Source organism: Bos javanicus, chromosome 10, assembly GCF_032452875.1.
Source record: "Bos javanicus breed banteng chromosome 10, ARS-OSU_banteng_1.0, whole genome shotgun sequence".
Lineage (NCBI taxonomy): Eukaryota > Metazoa > Chordata > Mammalia > Artiodactyla > Bovidae > Bos > Bos javanicus.
Window position 1 is genome coordinate 26333882 of NC_083877.1, and position 23113 is coordinate 26356994.

Below are 23113 nucleotides of genomic sequence, written 5' to 3' on the forward strand. Positions count from 1 at the left end.
TAGCAACTAGAGAAAAATAGTGTGTAGCAAGGAGGACCCAGCACAACCAAAAATAATAACAAAACCGTTGTATGTCCAAAGCTTTGGGCTACACACGAGTAGGCCTGAAGTTTGTGGAGCCATATTAAAATGGCTCCTTGAGTCCTAAATTATGAACTCCTCCTAGCTGTTTCACTTCCTGAGCCTCTTACTAACAGTAAAGGCTCAGTGTGTCCTGCTGATTTTCACAGATGAAGGCAATAGGAACATCAGGCCCCTGGACAGCATCTTCAGCCAGCTCAGGTATAGGGCCCCAGGGCAGGCTGATGGGATGACAGGTAGGCTCCTGTTATGGAAGGCTCTGTGAGAAAGAGAACCTGTTGCTCAGCTTCTTTACCACTGAACTAGTCCAACCCCTGAGCCCTGTGACCCTGTAGCTTGGAATCTTCCCAGACTCATGTCTGTGAGAGCAGCCATAGGACTTCATGAAGGCACATGTGCCGCTCTGACTGCATGGTTAGGAAAAGGAGCAGGACAAGGGTAAGCACCATTGTCGGTCTGTACTCTGGGACAAGTGCCCCACTTTAATGGGGCAGTTCCTGTATACCCACCTGCTTTGGGTTTGTCCACAGGTCCTGCTCAGAGGTATAGCCTGAAGGAACAGGAGTGCTGAGAGAGGTAGATGTCAGGTCCCCCTTTGGTGTGGCTTCTGCACTCCGTAGAAGGCCACCAAGTCTTCAAAGGCCTTTTGGCTACAGAGAAAGGAAACCCCAGATTCAACAGGAAACAGAGAGTGTGTCCCCTGAAATTTCTGTCCTTGGGAGTTTAGATATAGAGGGCTTCTTTACTCTTCAGTTTTTTCTGCTTTGTTGGCATTTCTTCCAAACTGGTAACCATAAGCCTGGTTCAGACACATTTAGCTGGAGACTCTAGCCACTCTCCCTACGGCCAGTACCCGCCATCACAGAAATTCCTCTTTTGTCAGATTTTGGCTCCTCCTCCCTGAATCCACTTAAGTCATTACTGATTTTTGGGCATCTACTCTATGCTGGGAAGTGGGTTAGGTAAGATTTATCTCTTTAATTTTCCCCGCTGGTTCACTCACCTGGTCATAGTCAGAGAGCCCACAGAGGCAAGACTGTGACTCTGAAATATCTGCTGAAACACCAGCCATACTGGCAATCTGACACCAGGCAGCACCCACTCTGTACACCCATGTCAGTCCCATTTCCTCAAACATCTCAGGGACTTCCCTGGTGGTCCAGTGGCTAAGACTCCACATTCCCACCACAGGGGCATGAGTTCAACCCTTGGTCAGGGAACTATATCCCACATGCTGTAACTAAAAAGATCTCACATGCCACGACTAAGACCTGGTGAAAAAAAAAAAAAAAAAAAAGACCCAACATCTCAAATCATGCAGGAACCCAGAAATGAGATTTTAGGACACGTATTCCTTCATGGGGAGAGAACCCCCAACCCAAAGCAGTAGGACTGTCTGGGTATCACCAGTGCCAAAGAGGAATAGAGTTGGGGGAGGACCAAATTCAGTAATCAAAGAACACCATACAATTCATCAATGAAATGAAGGATGGAGAGAACTGCTGAAAAAGGGGATGGGGCTTTCAGTTCAGTCAGTCAGTCGAGTCCGACTCTTTGCAACCCCATGGACTGCAGCATGCCAGGCCTCCCTATCCATCACCAACTCCCGGAGCTTGCTCAAACTCATGTCTATCGAGTTGGTGATGCCATCCAACCATCTCATCCTCTGTTGTCCCCTTCTCCTCCTGCCTTCAATCTTTCCCAGCATCAGGGTCTTCTCCAAGTTCAGCTTTTGGAGTCAGTTCTTCACATCAGGTAGCCAAAGTGTTAGAGTTTCAGCTTCAGCATCAATCCTTCCAATGAACATTTATGACTGATTTCCTTTATGATTGACTGGTTCAATCTCCTTGCAGTCCAAGGGACTCTCAAGAATGTTTTCCAACACCACAGTTCAAAAGCATCAATTCTTTGGTGCTCAGCTTTCTTTATAGTCCAACTCTCACATCCATACATGACTACTGGACCATAGCTTTAACTACCTGGACCTTTGTTGGCAAAGTATGTCTCTGCTTTTTAATATGCTGTCTAGGTTGTTCATAGTTTTTCTTCCAAGGAACAAGCGTCTTTTAATTTCATGGTTGCAGTCACCATCTGCAGTGATTTTGGAGCCCCCCAAAATAAAATCTGTCACTGTTTCTATTGTTTCCCCATCTATTTGCCATGAAATGATGGGACCGGATGCCATGATCTTAGTTTTCTGAATGTTGAGTTTTAAGCCAACTTTTTCACTCTCCTCTTTCACTTTCATCAAGAGGCTCCTTAGTTCCTCTTCACTTTCTGCCATAAGGGTGGTGTCATCTGTATATCTGAGGTTATTGATATTTCTCCCGGAAATCTTGATTCTAGCTTGTGCTTCCTCCAGCCTGGCATTTCTCATGATGTATTCTGCATATAAGTTAAATAGGCAGGGTAACAACGTACAGCCTTGACGTACTCCTTTCCCAATTTGGAACCAGTTTTGTTCCATGTCCAGTTCTAACTGTTGCTTCTTGACCTGCATACAGGTTTCTCAAGAGGCAGGTCTGGTGGTCTGGTATTCCCTTCCCTTTAAGAATTTTCCACAGTTTGTTGTGATCCACACAGTCAAAGGCTTTCGCATAGTCAATAGCAGATGTTTTTCTGGAACTCTCTTGCTTTTTTGATGATCCAATGAATGTTGGCAATTTGATCTCTGGTTCCTCTGCCTTTTCTAAATCCAGCTTGAACATCTGGAAGTTCATGGTTCACATACTGTTGAAGCCTGGCTTGGAGAATTTTGAACATTACTTTGCTAGCATGTGAGATGAGTGCAATTGTGCAGTAGTTTGAGCATTCTTTGGCATTGCCTTTCTTTGGGATTGGAATGAAAACTGACCTTTTCCAGTCCTGTGGCCACTGCTGAGTTTTCCAAATTTGCTGGCATATTGAGTGCAGCACTTTCACAGCATCATCTTTCAGGATTTGAAATAGCTCAACTAGAATTCCATCACCTCCACTTGCTTTGTTCACAGTGATGCTTCCTAAGGCCCACTTGACTTCGCATTCCAGGATATCTGGCTCCAGGTGAGTGATCATACCATTGTGGTTATCTGGGTCATGAAGATTTTTTGTATAGTTCTTCTGTGTATTCTTGCCACCTCTTCTTAATATCTCTGCCTCTGTTAGGTTCATACCATTTCTGTCCTTTATTTTACCCATCTTTGCATGAAATGATCCCTTGGTAACTCTAATTTTCTTGAAGAGGTCTTTCCCATTCTATTGTTTTTCTCTATTTCTTTACATTGATCACTGAGGAAGGCTTTCTGATCTCTTCCACATTGTAGGCAGATGCTTTACAGATGTTCTTTGGAACTCTGCATTCAAATAGGTGTATCTTTCCTTTTCTCCTTTGTCTTTAGCTTCTCTTCTTTTCTCAGCTATTTATAAGGCCTCCTCACACAACCATTTTGCCTTTTTGCATTTCTTTTTCTTGGGGATGGTCTTGATCACTGCCTCCTGTACAGTGTCATGAACCTCCGCCCATAGTTCTTCAGGCACTCTATCAGATCTAATCCCTTGAATCCATTTGTCACTTCCACTGTATAATCGTAAGGGATTTGATTTAGGTCATACCTGAATGGTCTAGTGGTTTTCCCTACTTTCTTCAATTTAAATCTGAATTTGGCAATAAGGAGTTCATGATCTGAGCCAGCTGATCTGAGTCAGCTCCCAGTCTTGTTTTTGCTGACTGTGCAGAGCTTCTCCATCTTTGGCTGCAATGAATATAATCAGTCTGATTTCGGTTTTGACCATCTGGAGATGTCCATGTGTAGAGTCTTCTCTTTTGTTGTTGGAAGAGGGTATTTGCTATGACCAGTGCGTTCTCTTGGCAAAACTCTGTTAGCCTTTGACCTGCTTCATTTTGTACTCCAAGGACAAATCTGCCTGTTACTCCAGGCATCTCTTGACTTCCTACTTTTTGCATTCCAGTCCCCTGTAATGAAAAGGACATCTTTTTTTTGTTGTTAGTCCTAGAAGGTCTTGTAGGTCTTCATAGAACTGTTCAACTTCAGCTTCTTCAGCATGACAGGTCAGGGCATAAACTTGCATTACTGTGATATTGAATAGTTTGCCTTGGAAATAAACAGAGATCATTCTGTTGTTTTTGAGATTGCATCCAAGTACTGGGGGCCTACTAGCATACAAACTACTTTTAATATAATTGATGAATTCCTCTTGCTCATTTCATCACCTAGCCCTTCAGAGAAGCAGAAACCAGGGTTCTAGGTCATTGTACACTGAAGGCAGAAGTGGAGGACCTTACCAATTGTGGCAGAGATGCTCAGGTAGGAAAGTGTGGTGCATGAGATGGCAAGGACAGTTCGTGTGGAGATACCTGTAGTAGGGTAATATTAACAAAAGTTTACCCATTAGTGGAGAGAAGAGGGGCAATAGAGTGCGCTCCAGGCCTGGACATCCTTCTCACCTTGAGATCCCCAGAGGTTTTGGTCCTGGTGAGTACCCCAGTGGCTAAGAAGAAGATGGAAAACGCACCAAGGACACTGCCCTCTGGACCACACTCACCACTGTGGAGCCATATTTTCTAAGAAAATGCTTCCTATGTAAAGGAACAGAAAGAAGAGGTGGGGTTTTGAGGAGCTCTCCTGGCTTCTTTCATTCAGCCCAAAGTATTACCCCCTCTACTCAGTTTAGTGTTGGTGACTTAAGTTAGGCTGGGAAGCATAAGGGAATTTTGGCCCAGGGACTTAACAAGGACTCTGAATGGTCTGCTGGCCAACTTGTGAATGACATAGAGAATCAGAAGTCAAGCGGTCTTTTCTGAGGAGGGTACACATTTCTCTGTTAATTTCCCACTGTCTCACCTTGACACCCAAAGAAGCCAGTGACTTGTTGGCTGGGGTTTGTGGGGAGAAGTGTCCCCAGCAGGTAGTTGATAAAGGAGAGGAAGATGAGGAAGAAGATAATCTGCACCTGGAACTCGACGGGTGACATCCCCCACGCCCCACTCCCCCAGGGAGAGAAAGAAAGAGAGGTGGTGGAAGAGAAGGAACAACTCTTCCTCCTCCCTCTCTGTGTCTCATCTTCACTGTTCTCTCCAGTCCTCTTGTTCCCTTTCTCGCCAGCCTCTTTCCATAAAGGATTGTGGCTGAATGGTTGTCCTTTTCCTTCTTGCCTCAAACTGCAAAGCATCCTTTCCCATGCTAGAGGTGAATCTGAAGATTGTAACTATCTGGGAGCACGAAACAGGGCATCTCTCACCTGGTAATCATGTCTAGTGCTCATCCCAACAGATCTTCAGAAGGAGTCCTCTTTACTTTCCCCTTCAAGAATTGGCATGGGGTGTCTCCCCTTCAAGAACTGGCATGGGGAGTCTCCCCTTGCAGAACTGGCTGGTTTCAGGTTTGTGTCCCTGGAAATCAGTTCTGTCAACCACAAACACACACACACACATCTCCCCACATTCAGTCTGTTCCTGATCTGTCTAGCTCTCACTGCTATCCCCTTAGTGTTTTCACCCCCAACTCAATTCCCCTTCACCTGCCTTGGACTCCCACTCCATGCCTGCCAGTGCCATACCCAGAAGGATAGTCACAGTCACCAGGCCCACCACCCAAAACTCATTTATAGGATCCATGTTTAGTAGATGTGCTCCATGCTCCTGGAAGGGCAGAACACAGAGGTTGGGGGGTCACAGAGACTTTATTGGGTGATTTGATGCCTCCATCTAATTCTTAAAATAAATCACCCAGGGCACTGTGATGACCTAGAGGGGTGGGATAAGGAGTGGGTGGGAGGGAGGCTACAAAGGGAAGGGATATACATATATACTGATTCACATCATTGTATGGCAGAAATCAACACAACATTGTAAAGCAATTATTCCCAATTAAAAAAAAAATTTGACTTGCCCAGGCTGGAGCCACAAAAGTATAAGCCGGATGGTCAGTGGACTTGAGAAAAGGGCACACCAAGGAAGGAGATGGGCTTTATCCGGAACAGGTCCAAAAGGGTCTTCATGTAGCCTACCATATGCATAGCCATGGCTACTACATTGGAAAAAGCAAAGATGATTCCATGGAACTGCTAAACTCAGAACGCGAGCTATGCAAGACAGGGAAGTAGGTGCCACTAGAGAGGAGAGAAGAGTTAGTCAGTCTCAGCAACTCTCGACAGGACTAGGGGCCCTAAGAGATCATGGAGTCACAAGAGACTTAGCACTGGTGGAGGTGACTGAGATACACAGGCTGGTGGTATTAGGGGCTGAAGCTGAGAGCAGTATTATAATGAGCCATCTGAGCCCTGGAGTGGGATAAGAATGGGGCTCCTTTAATTCACTCAGGCTGAGTCCTAAAGCCCTTCCTACTGTCCCACAGAGTGATGAGCCCATACCTGTGTCTGAGCAGTGAGCCAAGGCAGCAGCAGGTAGAGGATAATGCCCCAGATGTCCAGCATGCAATAGATCTGGGGAAGTAGGGTAGGGAGGGAGAAGTCAAGGTCACCCTCAGCCCTCTTACCCTCGGACGTACCGTTGAGACTCTCCTCTGGAGCAAAATCCTCTTTTCATGCTTTCATCCCCAACCTTTGAGAATCCTGAGCACCAATCTGTTACCATGACTTCCATGGTCTAGCTAACGCACACTGGGACTTGCTAGGTCTGGACTTGCCAGTCCTGAATTCTCCAGATGATCTTAGGAGCATGGTTACACATGGGGCTCCTGAGTAGAGGTGGAAAAAATAATGTCCCTTGAATGAGATGCCAAGACCCCTCCCCAGCAAGCATGTCAGCAACAAGACCTGGAGGTGCTATGGAGGGAGATCAGTCCCAAGGAGTTTAATGGAGGATGGACAATTGCCCAGAAAAGCGGATTTCATCCAACCTTTGTGGATTCGCTGTGAACTATGGGTCTCACCATGGCAGAGCTGAGCAGAGCTTCCTGAAACATGTGGCTGTGGTGGAGCTGTCCCAGGACCATGGGGTTGGCAGAGAACTCAGGGTTCAGTATCCTTGTCCTTGTTGGCAGGGGAAGGAAGGGGTTGACCTGGGGTTTGTCTCTGCTGGGTAGCACTTCCTCCTCTTCCTGGTAGGGGCTCAAGGTGTTGGCCACCTTGTCTTTTGAAGGGGAGGCCATAAGAGGATCCACGCAGAGGTTAGTCACTATCACCCATTTTGCAGGCCAGAACAACCAGAGGTTGCCTCTCTGTTGACCCATCTGGTGGATAGCAGCCCCAGGGTTGGGTTTGGCTTTGTCACCACTGACTCCACCTCGGGACAAGGAAACCCCTCACTAAGAGTAGGTCACGGTCGGTAGCCCTACCCATACCCGTTCACCTCCCCCACCCCTCTGCCTTTCTTGGACCAGATGGGTTATATCTGAGATTCACCCCAGTACTGTTCACTCCAGGGTCTCAGCTTTAGCATGCACAGAAAAATCAACAAAGGCCAGGACTGACCCCTAACTCACCCTTCACTCTCTCCCAACTTTCCCCTGTATCAGTCCAGACGTTCTTCATCCACCTCTCCAGCCCAGCCCAGTGGACACTGGGCTGGCCCACTCCACCACATCCCCTCATCCTCCTTGGCTTCCGAGTTTGCTTTGCTCAGCACCAGGACGCGACCTCCAAGTGGAAGAGGGAGGAGGTAATCTCAGGTCGGGCCCAGGGGATTGGATGTTGGAGTTTGGGCACCCGGAGACCAGCCCCTTGCCTGCCAGCAATGGCTATAATTAGACAGGCGCCACCACTGACAGGGACAGGGTTGCATTTCCTCTGCCACTCCGTCAGAAGTAGAGCAGGCCCAAGTGAGAGGATAAGTGGGACGCTGGTGTCTTAGGAGGGTGACTATTGGGATGGGGGCGAGATGGGTGGGATACAGTTTCAGACACTGGATCTTTACTCATTGTTCTGGCCTTTGCCGCCCCCAGTGCACTTCATAGTTGCCTGGTGTAGCCTAGATGCTAGAGCCCTGGGATAGGGGGAGATGGTTGAAGTAGGAAATGGGGCTGGAGGCAGGGCTTCCTCTGGCCTCTGTGGGTCCAGCTCTTACACTCTCTTCTCTTTCCTCTTTCTATCTGTAGCGATCCAGAGAACTTGGGCCATGAGCCTCTCGGACTCCACACGTGGTCCCTCAGGGGCAGAGGAAGTCTCTCTTCTGGTCCAGAAGGACGACCTTGACCTCCCTTTGCCCACCCAGAGAACCCCCTCCTGGCCTCCGTCCCCGGATGAGGATCCTGGTTTGCCCCCTTTTCCTCTGGAAGAGCCTGGCCCCAGGCCTATGACCCCAGCGAGCCTTCCTTCTCCAGCCTTGTCCCTGGAGGAAGAAGAGGAGGAGGAAGATGAGGATGGAGAAGACTCTGCCGAGCCCGAGGGGCTGTGCAGCGAGGAGCATCCCAGCCAGTTTTTCGCGGAGGCACAGCGGCTGCGAGAGCAGAGGTTGCTGCTGGACGAAGAGGTGTCAGTCGGGGGGAGAGCGTATGGCGTGCATCGGGTGATCTTGGCCTCAGTTAGCAGCCTCTTCAGAGGCAGGCTGCTGGGCAGCAGAGGTCCGCAACCCCCCCTCAGCCTGGACGTAACCCCGGCGGCCTGGGAGGCCGTGCTGACCTTTGCCTACGAGGGGGTGCTGGGACCCGCCTCACGGGAGGATGTGCTGGTCGCCGCTGAAGCCCTGGGAGCCCCCCGGATAAAGGCTGCGGCCCAGTGGGGACGCCAGGGGACTGGAAGTGGACGGGAAGATGAAAAGCAGCCCAGCCAGGCAGAGGAACTGAGAGAAAACCTGCGCAGCATTGAGCTTCTGTACCAAGAAGGCATCGGGTGCGACCTGGAGCTGGAGGCAGGCGGCTGCCGGCAGCGGGGTGAGGGCCTGGGGGTGGGGGTGGGGGGCATTGCATTGAGGCAGGTGCATATGCCACCTGGAATGGTGTGTGCAAGCAGTAGCTGATTCGATCCCTAGCATAGTGCTTTTGATCCCTGTTGAAATCAGAATTTCCCAGGGCGTGGCCTTGGCGCCTCTCCTGACCCACTGAGAATGGGGCATGCGCAGTTGAGTTGTTTTCCTTAGGCGCACCGACAGATTTATGCTGTGGCTTTTCCTGTGCCCAGAAACAAGAAACTTCCATTCAGCTGGCAGGCTCTAAGGTATAGTCCATGCCAGTAGAACAAGCAGAAGGTGATTGACTCAAACAGAGATTAACCAAAGCCCCTTCTTGGCATCTTCTATTTAAGACATAGGAAAAGCTAGAGAAACACGGTGGAAAAATTTATAGTGTGTCCTTTTGCCTAAGTGAGCTTGACACCATGGCACTACAAGACCCTATACCAAGGACCCTACAGCTCATGAGCAAGATCTGGTACTGTTTTCCCAGAATCTAAGGCTACCAGGTTGTGGCATTTTGAAGTTAACTCTGCTCATCACTAGGAAAGCTAAAGTGAAAGTCACTCAGTCGTGTTTGTGGAATTCTCCAGGCGAGAATACTAGGGTGGATAGCCTTTCCCTTCTCCAGGGGATCTTCCCAACCTAGGGATCGAACCCAGGTCTCCCACATTGCAGGCAGATTCTTTACAAGGGAAGCCCCCAGGAAAGCTAAAGAGGATTGAATACGTTGAGAATTATTCAGATTCTACTAACATTTAGTGAGGTACTGGGTACCAGAAATTTTGTTTTTTACTCATGCCATCTCTTTTAATCTCAGGTATTTCTAGCTGCAGATAAAGAATATTAAACTCAGAGATGTTAACTGGTGAAAATCAGGATATAAGCCCACATCCATTAGCCCAGTCTGCTCTCACTAGTCCATACATTGCTTCTTATGCAGCCAAACCAAAGGCACATAGCACCTGGCAAATGGAGCCAGAGTGTAGACATATAAAAGTTTAAAATTAAAAGGGATTAGTTTAGCTATTATCTAGTTCAGTGCTTACACCTTACTGATAAGGAAATCAGACTTAAAGACATGTCCAAAGTCACATAGCTACTACTCATTAGAAAATGACTTGGACCCAAAGTGCTTCTGCTGCTGCTAAGTTGCTTCAGTCAGGTCCGACTCTGTGCAACCCCATAGACGACAGCCCACCAGGCTTTCCCGTCTGAAAGTGAAAAGTGAAAGTGAAGTCGCTCAGTCGTGTCCAACTCTTAGCGACCCCATGGACTGCAGCCTACCAGGCCCCTCCATCCATGGGATTTTCCAGGCAAAAGTACTGGAGTGGGGTGCCATTGCCTTCTCCGAAAGTGCTTCTAGGATTCCCCAAAGGAAAAGCATCCTATCTTAGTCAACTTGAGTTGCTGTAACAAAAATACCATGGACTGGGTGTTTTAACAACGGAAGTTTATTTCTCTTGGTTCTGGAGACTGGATCAGGGTGCCAGAATGGTCAGGTTCTGGTTAGGGCCTCCTTTCCAGTTTGTAGATGGCCATGTTCTCACTATATCTTCACATGGCAGAGAGAGACACAGAGAGATTAATGATCTCATGTCTCCTCTTATAAGAGCACTAATCCCATTCATGAGTTCCACCCTCATATTTAATTACCTCTCAAAGGCTCCACCTTCAGATACCATTATGTTGGGGACTAAGGCTTCAACATATAAATTTGGGAGTGGCCCAAATGTTTAGTCCATAACAGATTTTGAAGTATTTGTTATAATTTCTGATAGCACTAGATGGAAGGGGAATTTAAAATTTCATAAAGTTTCCACTAGGATTTGGAATTTAAACATACTTATATTGATGCTTTCACTTTCTTAAGAAACATTCCAACTTAATAATGGTGAGTAAGAAGGGGTGCAAAATACAAGTGGTTGTGACTCCTTTGACAGTTGGCTCTGAGCTATAGGCTGATTGATGGTAAGGAAGAGGAGAGGGTCTACTTGCTTTGAGGAATGCAGATGTTCCCGGGGCAATATATATGTGAAAGCTGTCACTAATGTTTACTGCTTGGGAAGCACTGAGCTACTACCCACTGCTTAAAAAGACAATGGAAAGCCATGCTGACATCACTTGCCCTCTGAGAGAGCTGAACATGCTGCAGCTGGTCAACGTAGCCTGAGGTTCATAAACCTTACTGGGAGCTTGGGTCTGTGTGACCTGCCTCAGAAGACTTCTAGCAGCATTTTCCCGCTTTTCTGTAATGAAGCATTTCAAACACATAGCAAAGAAAAGAGAATATTAAGATGAACACTAAAACACTCATCACCCAGACTAAACAATTAACATTTCACTATGTTTGTTTCTGGAAAAGGAAATGGCAACCCACTCCAGTATTCTTGTCTGGAGAATCCCACGGACAGAGGAGCCTGGCGGGCTATAGTCCATGGAGTTGCAAGAGTCGGACATAACTTAGCAACTAAACCACCATACTTGTTTCATCTATTTATTTTTTTGGTGTAAAGTATTTCACTCATAAGTACTTGGGTATGTGTCTCTCTAAAAGAGGAAATTTTCTCATATAACCACACTATCTAGCAAAATTAGTGTGTTAGTCACTCGGTCATGTCCAACTCTATGCATATGCAACCACATGGACTGTTGCCCAACAGGCTCCACTGTCCATGGAATTCTCCAGACAAAAATACTGGAGTGGGTTGCCATTCCTTCTCCAGGAGATCTTTCCTGACCCAGGGATTGAACCCAGATCTCCTGCATTGCGGGCAGACTCTTTACTTTCTGAGCCACCAGGGAAGCCCTTTTCTCAATATCACCTCATCCACACTGAAATTTTCTCACTTGTCCAAAATAGTGTATGTTAGAGCTGTTCTGCTCAATCCAGGAGCCAATCAAGGTTTACACTGAATTCAGATGTCTCTGAAACTTCCTTTACTCTTGTCCAGTCCTCTCTCCCTTTCTTTTTCCTCCCTTTTTTTTTTATAACTTGACTTATTGAAGAAACAAGATTAGTTTTCCCATAGAAAGCTCCAATTTCTAGATTTGTATACATTTTCCTTCTGTGTGTGTGTTTTTTTTTTTTAATTTGTTCTTTTAGCCTCTCAATTTCCTATAAACTTGAATTTAATCTAAAGGTTAGATTAGATTTAAGTTAAATATTTTGGTCAGAATACTTCATACTTGATGCCAACTGCCTCAAATTGAGTTACATTAGGAAGCATATGTTGTTGTTGTTCGCTAAGTTGTGTCCGACTCTTTGCCACCCCATGGACTGCTGCACGGAAGGCTCCCCTGTCCTTCATTAACTCCTGGAGTTCAGATTCAATGTCTGTTGAGTTGGTGATGCTATCTAACCATCTCATTTTCTGCTGTCGCCTCTCCTTTTGCCTTCAAGCATATGAGTTCTAGTTATTTAACAACATTTAAAAAAATATTTATTTGGCTGTGTTAGGTCTTTGCTGCTACGCGAGGGCTTTCTAGTTGTGGTGTGCAGGCTCGGAAGAACACAAGCTTAATTGCCCCGTGGTACATGGGATGTTAGTTCCCTGACCAGGGATCAAACCCATGTCTCCTGCACTAGAAGATGGATTCTTAACCACTGGACCACTAAGAAAGTCCCCTAACAACATTTTAAATAATTTATTTCTTTTTAATTTTTAATAGGACATTTTCAGTGTCATGAGGGCCATGTGCATAAGCAGGGAACTGATACACAAGTATGCTCAATGCAGCCTGGCAGCAGTCACAGTGCATGACACTCTTCCCAGACAGCTACTACATGGAGATAAAAAATAAATCACTGCCTTTCACTAGGACTCAGTTTCCTTATCTTAAAATGAGCTATTGAACTAGATGGTTTTGAAGGTCTCCAGTTTACAGTGTTGTGATTCCATAACTCTATCAAGGAGGTGGGTATGCAAAGAAAAACTATAACATGTGGGAAGTATTAAGCACTAAATCTTGGGTAAGAGAAGATGACAGTTAGATGAGGTTGAGTCATAGCCATTCCTGAGTGTGGTACCATTTTCCAAGTAAAATCTGACTAACAGAATGGCTGATGTCACTGGCTCTTCTAATTGTAGAGGAAAGAACTTTATTCTGTGCACAGTGTGGAAAGACCTATATAAGCTGCACATTGGTCTTTGCAGTTTATTTTCTACCCCCTTTTAGCAAATGTTCTTTATAGCCTCTTCTCCACGTAATCAGTCAAGACCCTTTTTCTAATTGGCCTGCATCAAAAAAACTAAAGCAATGTTTTTCAAGGGGCTTCCCAGGTGGCTCAGTGGTAAAGAATCTGCCTGCTAATGCAGGAGACGAGGAAACACACGATTGAACTCTGGGTGAGGAAGATCCCCTGGAGGAGGAAACGGCAACCCACTCCAGATTTCTTGCATGAAAAATCTCATAGACAGAGGAGCCTGACAGACTACAGTCCATGGGATTGCAAAGAGTTGGACACGACGGAGCACGTGTACACAATGTTTTTCAAAGTGTCTTTAGGTCACTAACATGAGAATCATGCAGGGTGCTTGAAAATGTTAAAACACAAATTCATAGGATCTCCCTCTGGAGCTACTGGGTCAAAATCTCTGGGGGTGGGTCTGAGAATTTAATTTTAACAAGCACCTAGTGGTGTTCTGTGCATATCACAGTTTAGCCTGTGGTTTTGGGTGGTTGGCCCAAAGTGGGGGTTGTGAAATTGAAAGCATGCCTAGTGGTTTGCAACACTCTGGATTCCCCTCTGCTTCTCCCTCTTGCAGTGCACCGAGCAGCCCTCGCCTGTGGCAGTGAGTTCTTTGGGGCCATGCTCCTGAGTGGGATGAGGGAATCCCAGGGCACAGAGGTGTCTCTGCACACCATCTCTGCCCAGGACCTGCGACTCCTCGTCTCTTTTGCCTACTCTGGAGTTGTGCGGGCAAAGTGGCCAGGACTACTGAGAGCTGCCCAGGCTGCTCTGCAGTACCAGAGCTCCTCCTGCCTGGCTCTGTGCCAGAAAGCCCTGGCACGAGGCCTCAGCCCTGCCCGTTGCCTGGCCCTGATCCCCATGGCAGAAGCCCCAGGGTTGGAGAGGCTCTGGAGTAAAGCCCGTCACTACCTCCTCACCCACCTGCCCGCTGTGGCTTTGTGCTCCACTTTCCCTACTTTACCGGCAGCCTGCCTGGCTGAGCTCCTGGACAGTGATGAGCTACACTTGCAGGAGGAGTTCGAGGCCTTTGTGGCTGCACGGCATTGGCTAGCTGCCAACCCTGACACCCAGGAGTCAGAGGCCAAGGCCCTGCTTCGATGCGTCCGCTTTGGCCGTATGTCCACCAGGGAGCTGCGGAGGGTAAGGGCAGCCGGGCTGCCTCCACCCTTGAGCCCCGACTTGCTGCATCAGCTGATGGTGGAGGCTGAGGTTCCAGGACAAGAGAGACGGAGGGAGCCTGACCAGGCACTGGTGGTGATTGGCGGGGACGGGCTCAGATCAGACATGGCCGCCAGACAGCCATCCCGAGGAGTGTGGTGGGCCCGGGCCTTTCGCTGCGGCGTAGGACTGGTTCGAACTGTGGAGTGGGGGCGGCTGCCTGCCCTACCTGCCCCTGGGCGCTTTCGGCACGGGGCTGCGAGCCTAGCAGGAAGTGTGCTCTACGTGTGTGGGGGACAGGATTTCTACAGCCACTCTAACACCCTGGCTTCGACTCTCAGGTATGGATGGGCTCCAGAGAGTGGCAGGTCCCAAGGTGGGTAGCTGAGGGAGTTTGTGGGCCAGCCAACAGCAGACTCCCAGGGTCACTCTTCCCATCTCTTGTCCCACTGTCTCCAGGTGGGATCCCAGTCAAGAGGACTGGGAAGAGATGGCACCTTTGTGCCAGCCTCGGAGCCTTTTTCCCCTGGTGGCGCTGGATGGACTGCTTTACGCCCTGGGTGGACGAGACAGTGGTATTGCCCTCAGGTCTGTGGAGACTTATAATCCTGAGCTCAATGTCTGGAGGTGAGCAGGGAAGGGGGTGTTTCAGGCATCAGGGGTCTTGGCGGAGGAGAGCTGAAGATGACTGATGCCTGACCACGTGCTCTGTTCTCCACAGGCCAGCACCTCCTCTTCCCGCACCACGCTTTGCCCACGCAGCTGCTGTTTTGGAGGGCCAGCTGTACGTGAGCGGGGGCTGCAGTGAGACTGGCCAGTACCAGGCCTCGTTGCTGCACTACGACCCCAAACTTGAGAAGCCGGTGACACTTCTGAGCCCTATGGGGGTGCCTCGGGCTGGCCACGTCATGGCTTCTCTGGGTGGGCGGCTGTATGTAGCAGGTGGTCTAGGTCAGACTGGGGATCTGCTGAGCTTCGAGGCCTATGATCCAAGTACTGGTAGCTGGACTCAGCTGACCCCCTTGCCCTCCCCCCATGTCGGAGCTGCAGGTGCCGTGCTGCAGGGGGAGTTGCTGGTGCTGGGGGGCTACAGCCACCGTACTTATGCCCCCTCCCACCTTATCCATGCCTATTGTCCTGGCCTGGGCCGATGGCTGTGCCTGGGAACTCTGCCGAGGCCTCGGGCTGAGATGCCTGCCTGCATCCTGACCCTGCCCGCGGTGCAGCACGTGGCTTTGGTTCCCACACGGCATCAAACTAAACCTGCTGGGTGAGAGGGCAGCAGTGGTGGATGGAGGGAGGAAGGGATAAGAGAGGATAGAGACGATGAGTGCAGGGAGAAAGAGAAGGCTTTGTTCATCATGGCATTTCATTCTAGCGCAGCGCTTTACAACTCATAAATCGCTTTTGTATATATGATCTGCGTTGAGGAAAAGGTGGTTCTGGAATTCCTAGGGAGAGTATGGAGGAAGGAGAGGCAGTTGAATATCTAGGTAAGGAGAAGAGACCTAGGGGCAACTCTACAAGGTTTAGGGACCCTGGCTCGATTCTTGGTGGGGAAAGTGCATCTAACTAGAAAGACAGTCATGAAGCATCGGTGTAGGGGCCGTGAGAGAACAGTCAGGAAAATTATGATTCCGACCAATGGATGAAGGAGAAAAATGAGGAAAGGTCATCTGTGAAAAGAGCTGAGGAGTATGTTGGGAGGACTGTAACTGCTGCTTCTTTTTACTCTCCAATTCCTGGGACATCCAAACCCTCTTGATGATGTTCTTTCTCAGGTAGCTGGTAGACCCAGTCTAGCGTTTCCTCAGCCACACACCGCAGGCTGCCCCTAAGAGCCTCTTGGATTTCAATCTGAGGACGAATTTCCCTCCTGGACCCGGCATAGCACAGGGGCCCGAGATGCCAGAGCAACCAGGCAGGGAGGCTGCAGGTGGGGAAGTTGAGGAGAAAGAGGGAGGCGTCCATGTGGAAAGGGATGAAGGATTTGAGGGCATGGGGTGGGAGAGGTCAGGAGCTGACTGGCTTCTTTCCTCCGCTTTGGGATAAATCGAGGGATCAGGAGGGAAAATGGTACAGTTGTGGTGTGTGGTCCTAAGTTGTGAGAGGAAGCAGCAGAGAGGAGAGAGGCAGAGAAGACCCAGAAAAGTGGTTTCTTTCTCTGTTCCTTTCTTTCAGAGTTTTTTGAATCCATTTCCCTTTCTCCTGGCCAGGGAAAGCTGAGTCAGATGTTTCCTCTCTCTCTTCCTCCACCCTGCTTTTCATCCCCTTTCCCCTTCTCTTCTATCTTTTCTCCTGTCTCCCTCATAGTTAGAAATTATCTACTGTGTGCCAGGTACACTGTGAGGCACTAAGGACCCCAAGATCAGGGATTTTGACCAGAACACAGACTTGTAAGCAAATACAAGTTTTACAGTGGACTTAGAGGTATGGACACTTGCCTCATAGTTCTCACAAGAGCCTCACACCCCACAAGCCTCACAGTTGAAGGTATGAAAGCCCAGAGGACAGAGAGGGAACTCTGTCCAGGGAAGCCTTCTTTGAGGGAAGCCATCATTTGATGGGTATAGACTGAACTGGATCTTGAAGGTTCCCTAGAAACTCACCAGTCTGAGGAGGGAGGCATTCCAGTCAGAAGAAAGAGGCAAATGGGATGTATGGTGCTCTGTGTCTCCACAGCAAAGGGGAAGTCAGTATTCCAGGGGTTCTTCAGGGAATTCTGCTGCTATTCCAGCCTACTCTCTTCCCTGAAAGCTTCTTGAAGACAGGGGCTTTCAGTTAACAATTGTGTGTTCCCTTCCTCTACAACTCCCCTACATCTTTCCTGTCTGGTGTTTCCACTTCTGACCCCTGAGCAGCTTAGGGCAAAGGAGGGCCAGTTCTTTGTACAGGTCAATTTTCTCTTACCACTGCTTATTAAGATTCTCACTCTGCTAAGGTCAAGATGAGGGAGGCTTCCTTGCTTCTTTCTTCATCCCGACATGTTTTTGTTTGTTTTGAGATTTCATTATTTTGCTAAGGTTTTTTTCTGTATCTCTGTTTAGGAACATAGTTGAAAATGAGGAAGGGTAAGTAGGATATATAAGAGAACAGAGAAGAAAGATTGAAGAGGACAGGGAAGAAGGAAATTGGAAGCACTGAGAAACTACAAGGGTTGAGTCTTTAGGGTGAGCTTCTGTGATCAAGTTCTTAGTGATTTGTATGCAAAGACAGACTTAAATAAAGGTTTCACCATGACTGACTCATTCTTGTCTGCGTTTTTCCATTTAAAAAAAAATTCCATATCCCTTGTAATTTGGTTTTTGTCTACACTGCGCTACTGAAATCATTCTCTCTCATGTCACTGTGACCAATTTCTCACCAAATTAAATAACCTAAGGCCAACCTCATTCTCTTTCATCTTTCTGCAGGAACTGGCTGGCTTGAAAACTGGCTTTTGAAACTGGCTTTTGCAAACTAAAAATTTCTCTTTCCCTGTCTCCAGAGATGGCGCACTCTCCTATTCTTATTTCTCCAATCCAAAGAGGCTGCAGAAAGTCAAATCATGGTGTCCAAGAGGGTATGGTGCCATCCGAGGTGGAGCTGATAGTCCAAAAGTATGTAGATGGGGGGAGATGGTTGCAGAAGGCTCTATCATTAGGCTTTTTAAATTTTTAATTAATTAATTTTATTTTTGGCTGCGTTGGGTCTTCGTTGCCTTGTGAAGGCTTTCTGTAGTTGCGGTGTGCAGGCTTCTCATTGCAGTAGCTTCTCTTATTGCGGAGCACAGGCTCTAGGTGCATGGGCCTCAGCAGTTGCAGCACTTAGACTCAGTAGTTGTGATGCAGGGATTAGTTGCTCCATGACATGTGGAATCTTCCCGCACCAGGGATTGAACCCGTGCCCTCTGCCTTGGCAGGCAGATTCTTATCTACTGCACCACCAGGGAAGTCCGCTAGCCTTAGTTTTGAAACTGTGGTTGGAATGAGAAGAGAGGAAGAGGTTTCTAATGTGAAGCAGGACTCTGGCCAATGGTCCACTCTTCAGTGAGAGGGCCCTGAATTAAGCCAGGTAACAAGTTGGGGCCTTGGGCAAGTGCACTGAGATTCAGGGCAATATTTCACCCCCAGAAGGGAAGTGGAGTAAGAATCAGGAATTAGGAAGAAATCATTCCTATAGAGTGGGCAATCATGGCAATTTAGGAATTAGGCGACAGTTTGGTGAATTCCTAGAGGTGCAGGATTCTTATTTTGGTAAATCAGATAATGAGCCAAAGTGTTGTATATCCTCCCCTACTAGTTGCCTCCACAGTCTTCCTTCAACCTCCTTTCTGGATTAGGGTGGAATTTGCACACTTGCTCTCGTCTTTTCCAGGTTGACTCAGAAGCTGGATAGGACTTGGAAGTGTGTAGTTTCAGTACCGATAAGTCTGTTAGACTATAAGAGTCTTCTATATGCCTAATTCATGGACAGGGGAGCCTGATGGGCTACAGTCCATGGGGTCACAAAGAGTTGGACTGAGCGACTAACACACACACACACCTAATTCTGGGTTGTCCATGTTCCTCTCTTACCTTGCTTCATGGTGCTCTTCAGAAAGCTCACTTCCCCTCTATCCTAGGCCTTAATGACTCACTCGGGTTCTGGTTAAATTTTTCTGTTTTTTAGCAGCCCTCACCTCCACTTGGATTTACCACTATCATCGGTTCAGACTCATCATGCTTTGTTGGTGCTATCATTTTTCCTAGACACAAAGCTTTATCATCACCTTGAGTTTGTTCTCTTATTTTCACTCGACTCATCATGGACTTCTGTACTACTGAAACAGAAACTGTACTGATTCCTTCTCCCAGTATTTTCCCTGTCAAATATACTGTCCTGGACATCTGGAAATCTGATAGCAGAGAAGTTTGAAAAACAAAGGAAAAATATATACAAAAGAGTAAAAATCACATAAAAATCCTACTTCAGGGAACTCCCTGGCAGTTCAGTGGTTGGGACTTGGCCCTTTCACTGCTGCGGGTCAGGGTTCAATCCCTGGTTGGGGAACTAAGATCCCAAAAGCCTTCCAATGCATCCCAAAAAAGTATCCTACTGCAAAACTAAGTGCCATTATTTATCTAGACTGACAGTCCAGGATATAGAAGCAACAATGTCCAACTCCAAAGAGTGAAAAACTATATAGAAAGATTGTTCAGTAGAACATGGAATGAAGAGATTTTGGAGACAGTGTAATTCAAACCTTCCTTTACACAGTGTAAGAAGCCAAGGCAAGTGGCACAGTCTGGATAATGAAAAGGAACATTTTCAATGAGCGCAATATCCAAGTGACATACCTATAACACTGGGACCCGGAGACTGGCTGGGACAAGCATCACAGGTTAGGTTTATATGCAGGACAGTCATAATTACTCTTTTAGGGCCACAGACTACATTCCAAATCTGAGCTAACTCTTGGGATCAAAGGATCATAGCTGGAAAAGTGTGAATTTATCACAACTCCTGCTAACACAACTACAAAAAAAATACATACATTACATACATACATATACATATGCATATATACAAGCGTGAATACATGTGTATGTCATTAGTGGTGAGATTATTGTCTTTTATAGTCTTTATTTCCTCTGAGAGATAGATGTTTATAGATGATTCAAAATACAATCATTTGTATTTCTAATCAGAACAGTGAAAAAAAGTACAGCTTGAGAGTGAACTGAATTAGAAGTAGTAACTTGAGCTCAAGCTCCAAATCAATTGCTGTTTTGGTAATCATGAGTAGATCCCTTAATCACTTTGAATGCCAGTATCTTAATCCATAAAACGGGGATAACACTTATATATGAACATCATAGGGTTATTATAGTCATGAGCCACAGAACTTGGGGATAGTCCTAAGGACCTCTACGCACATCTTGAAAAGAATTTAGCTGATAGTTTGTCAATTAAGTTTCCAGGCTACATCCTTTTAGATTAGTGAGCTAGATGATGCCAAAACAAGGGGCCAGTGTATTGCAGCACCCCTGAGACCATGAGTGCCGTACAGAGGGTTACAGGTTTATGCCCAGCTAATGCAGACTAACATTGCTTCTGAGATAGGGATAGAGATTCATCTGGACTCCAGCTGAGGGTAAGGCACTTAGGGGGCTAGAGGTCTTCTAGTTATATATCAGTTTGACTCATCAGCAGACAGGTAATCTGAGCCCCAATGCATTACATACTTTTCAAACAACTTACTGATGAAGGTCAATCTCATAACAGAGAAAGAACTAGTTTAAGTGTTTGCTATGTGCCAGGCAGTGTGTTAAGTGCTTTACATGCATGATCTCATTTAAATGCCAATAAAACCCATAAAAAGTTGATGCTATTATTACCCTCATTTTACAGATAGGGAAACTGAAACTCAGAGGCATGAATTTATGCACCCAAGGTCATAGAGTTTATAAATGCTGAGCATTATTTAAACACAAGTAGAAGGACTTTTGAGCCTGCTTTCTTTATCATACCACATCTCCGGTGTAGATTCACCTCCATGGATGAAACTTATTGATGAAACTCTTACTTGGACTCTAAAAGTGGAAATAGTTAAAGGTTATCAATATCTTCTAGCAATCTATAATGGAAAAGAATCTGGTGAAATTCCCTGGCAGTCCAGTGGTTAGGACTCAGTGCTTTTGCTGCTGTGGCCTAGGTTCAATCCCTGGTTGATACCAAGTGCTCTCAAATAGGTGCTTGTTCATAAACCACTTGTTCAGTGCAATTCTTTGAAGTAGGTAGTGGTTAGACTGAATGGAAGCTTCCCTGGTGGCTAGCCATAAAGAATCCGTCCACAATGCAGAACAGGCAGCTTCCATCCCTGGGTGGGGAAGATCCCCTGGAGAAGGAAATGCAACCCACCCCAGTATTCTTGCCTGGGAAGTCCCATGTACAGAGGAGCCTGGCAGGCTATAATCAATGGGATCCAAAAGAGTCAGACACAACTGAGCGACTGAGCATACACACACACAATTAGGCTTTAACGTTATTTTAACTATAAACATAAGGCATTTTATGCATAGTTTAATATACACTAAAATTTCTAGGAATGCCACTACAATGAATATCGTGAGATGACTATACCTTGTTTCGTCCAAAAATTTGCTAAAAATTATTTTGGAAAATCATGCTACATCAGCAATTCTGTCTGTGATATCTGAATCACCATTGAACACCCCCATATCATGCTGCATCTGTAACTGTTAAATTCAAGGTGATTCTATAGAGAGATGTGTACATCTAAGTATCTCATTGTGTCTTCTTGTCGTGTCCAACTACTTATGTATATAAACACATAGTATTTTATAATAAATTACCTTCTCTCTACTGTTCTTTTATATCTCTTTAGACATTTTATAAACTTTTGGACTGTGTATCTAGCTAAAGTACACTTTATGATTTGTAGCTCAGGATCAAACAGGGAATATAAAAATATTTCTTATAAAAAGAGTGCTGGGACTAATGGGATAGGTGGTAAGAGAGGCAACTAGGCAAGTTAGGTGGGATCTGGGTGCCCTCGATTCTCAGATGAAGCTCAGTTGTCACCTGAGAATTCAAGTGCCCTCCCAGGCTTGTATGCATGCTCAGCTGTGTCAGACTCTTCCAAGACCATAAATTGTAGCCCACCAGGCTCTTCTGTCCATGGAATTTCCTAGGAAAGAATACTTTAGTGGGTTGCTACTTTCTCCTCCAAGGGATATTCCCCACCTGGGGATTGAACCCCTCTCTCCTGCTTGGCAGGCGGACTCTTTACTACCGAGCAACCTGGGATGCCCACTCCCCACCCTTAGGAAAAGTGAAAGTTAGTCACTCAGTTGTGTCCGACTCTTTGTGACCCCATGGATTGTTGCCCACCAGGCTCCTCTGTCCACGGAATTCTCCAGGCAAGAATTCTGGAGTGGGTTGCCATTTCCTTCTCCAGCAGATCTTCCTGACCCAGGGATCAAACCCAGGTCACCCGCATTGCAAGCAGACTCTTTACCGACTGAGCCACTAGGGAAGCCTACCCTTAGGAAAGGGATATTTTATTGGAGACAGATAATCATAATCTGTTTTACAGGAGGTAAGCATGTTTCTCCTGCTGGAATCTGTTCGGCCCAGCTCTTTATGAAACAGCACTAGCATTACCATCGTAAAGGTCACTTGTCTCTTCCCTGAGTCTGGTCCCATCTTTTGGGAAACAGTTCTGCATCAGCCATTCAGAATGGCTCCAAAATTTTTTTTGTAATCCAGGGACCTCTCCCAGATGGACATAGGCATGCTCTTAGTTCACTCAGGTTTGATCATTTGATATTTACATCCAGTTATAGGCCATTGCTTTAGACCTTCCCTTTCCTTTTCTATTTTTACCAAGTAACTTGCGCCTGAATTAACAGTCCCACTATATTTGATACCAGAACAAAATGTGTCCAAAATGTGTCCAGATCAGCAGCGAACATTGGAAGACATAACAAAAGAGGAAATTTCGCAAAAGAAGAAAATTTGGTAGAAGAGAATTTGGTAGAATTTGTCCCTGAGGGACAAGAAAAGAGAGGGCGAGGAAGGGGAAAAGAAAGTGCGGCTTGATAGTGGCACTAACCGCAGGCCCCAGAAAAAGCTGCGAAGTGCTCGCTCTGTCCTCGTCGTCAGCCGCTCGTCTCTCCGCCCCGCGGGCCGCACCTAGTCCTGCACAGTCTCCGCCCCTCTCCCCGCCCGGCTCCGCCTCGGGTTACCACTCTTCCTGCCAGTGGAGCCCAGATCCTGATCCTATTCCTGCTGCCCGGAACCGAGCGTCCCGCTTGGCAGCTAGCTGCTCCAGGCCCGGGTGTCTCCCG

At 46.9% G+C, this 23113-nt stretch overlaps 1 protein-coding gene across 2 annotated transcripts; it reads left to right on the top strand.

The window, feature by feature from the left end:
- Nucleotides 1-7765: 7765 nt before the first annotated feature.
- KLHL33 (kelch like family member 33) lies at nucleotides 7766-17523 on the top strand. Of its 2 annotated transcripts, none has more exons than XM_061430625.1 (5): nucleotides 7766-7859; nucleotides 8136-8909; nucleotides 13696-14620; nucleotides 14739-14906; nucleotides 15001-17523. In XM_061430625.1, the coding sequence occupies exons 1-5, from the start codon at nucleotides 7775-7777 to the stop codon at nucleotides 15551-15553; spliced, it is 2505 nt and encodes an 834-aa protein (XP_061286609.1). In that variant the 5' UTR covers nucleotides 7766-7774; the 3' UTR covers nucleotides 15554-17523. The 2 variants fall into 2 exon arrangements, with proteins under 2 accessions (XP_061286609.1, XP_061286610.1); XM_061430626.1 differs by having other exon boundaries at nucleotides 7828-7895.
- The last annotated feature ends 5590 nt before the right edge of the window (nucleotides 17524-23113 follow it).

Bases quoted from the DNA above. Each gene is read 5' to 3' on its own strand.
- KLHL33 (XM_061430625.1), top strand. From the start codon at position 7,775: ATGGCTATAATTAGACAGGCGCCACCACTGACAGGGACAGGGTTGCAT. The intron at 7,860-8,135 runs GTGAGAGGATAA...TTCTATCTGTAG, and splicing joins CAGAAGTAGAGCAGGCCCAA to CGATCCAGAGAACTTGGGCC. The intron at 14,621-14,738 runs GTATGGATGGGC...CACTGTCTCCAG, and splicing joins ACCCTGGCTTCGACTCTCAG to GTGGGATCCCAGTCAAGAGG.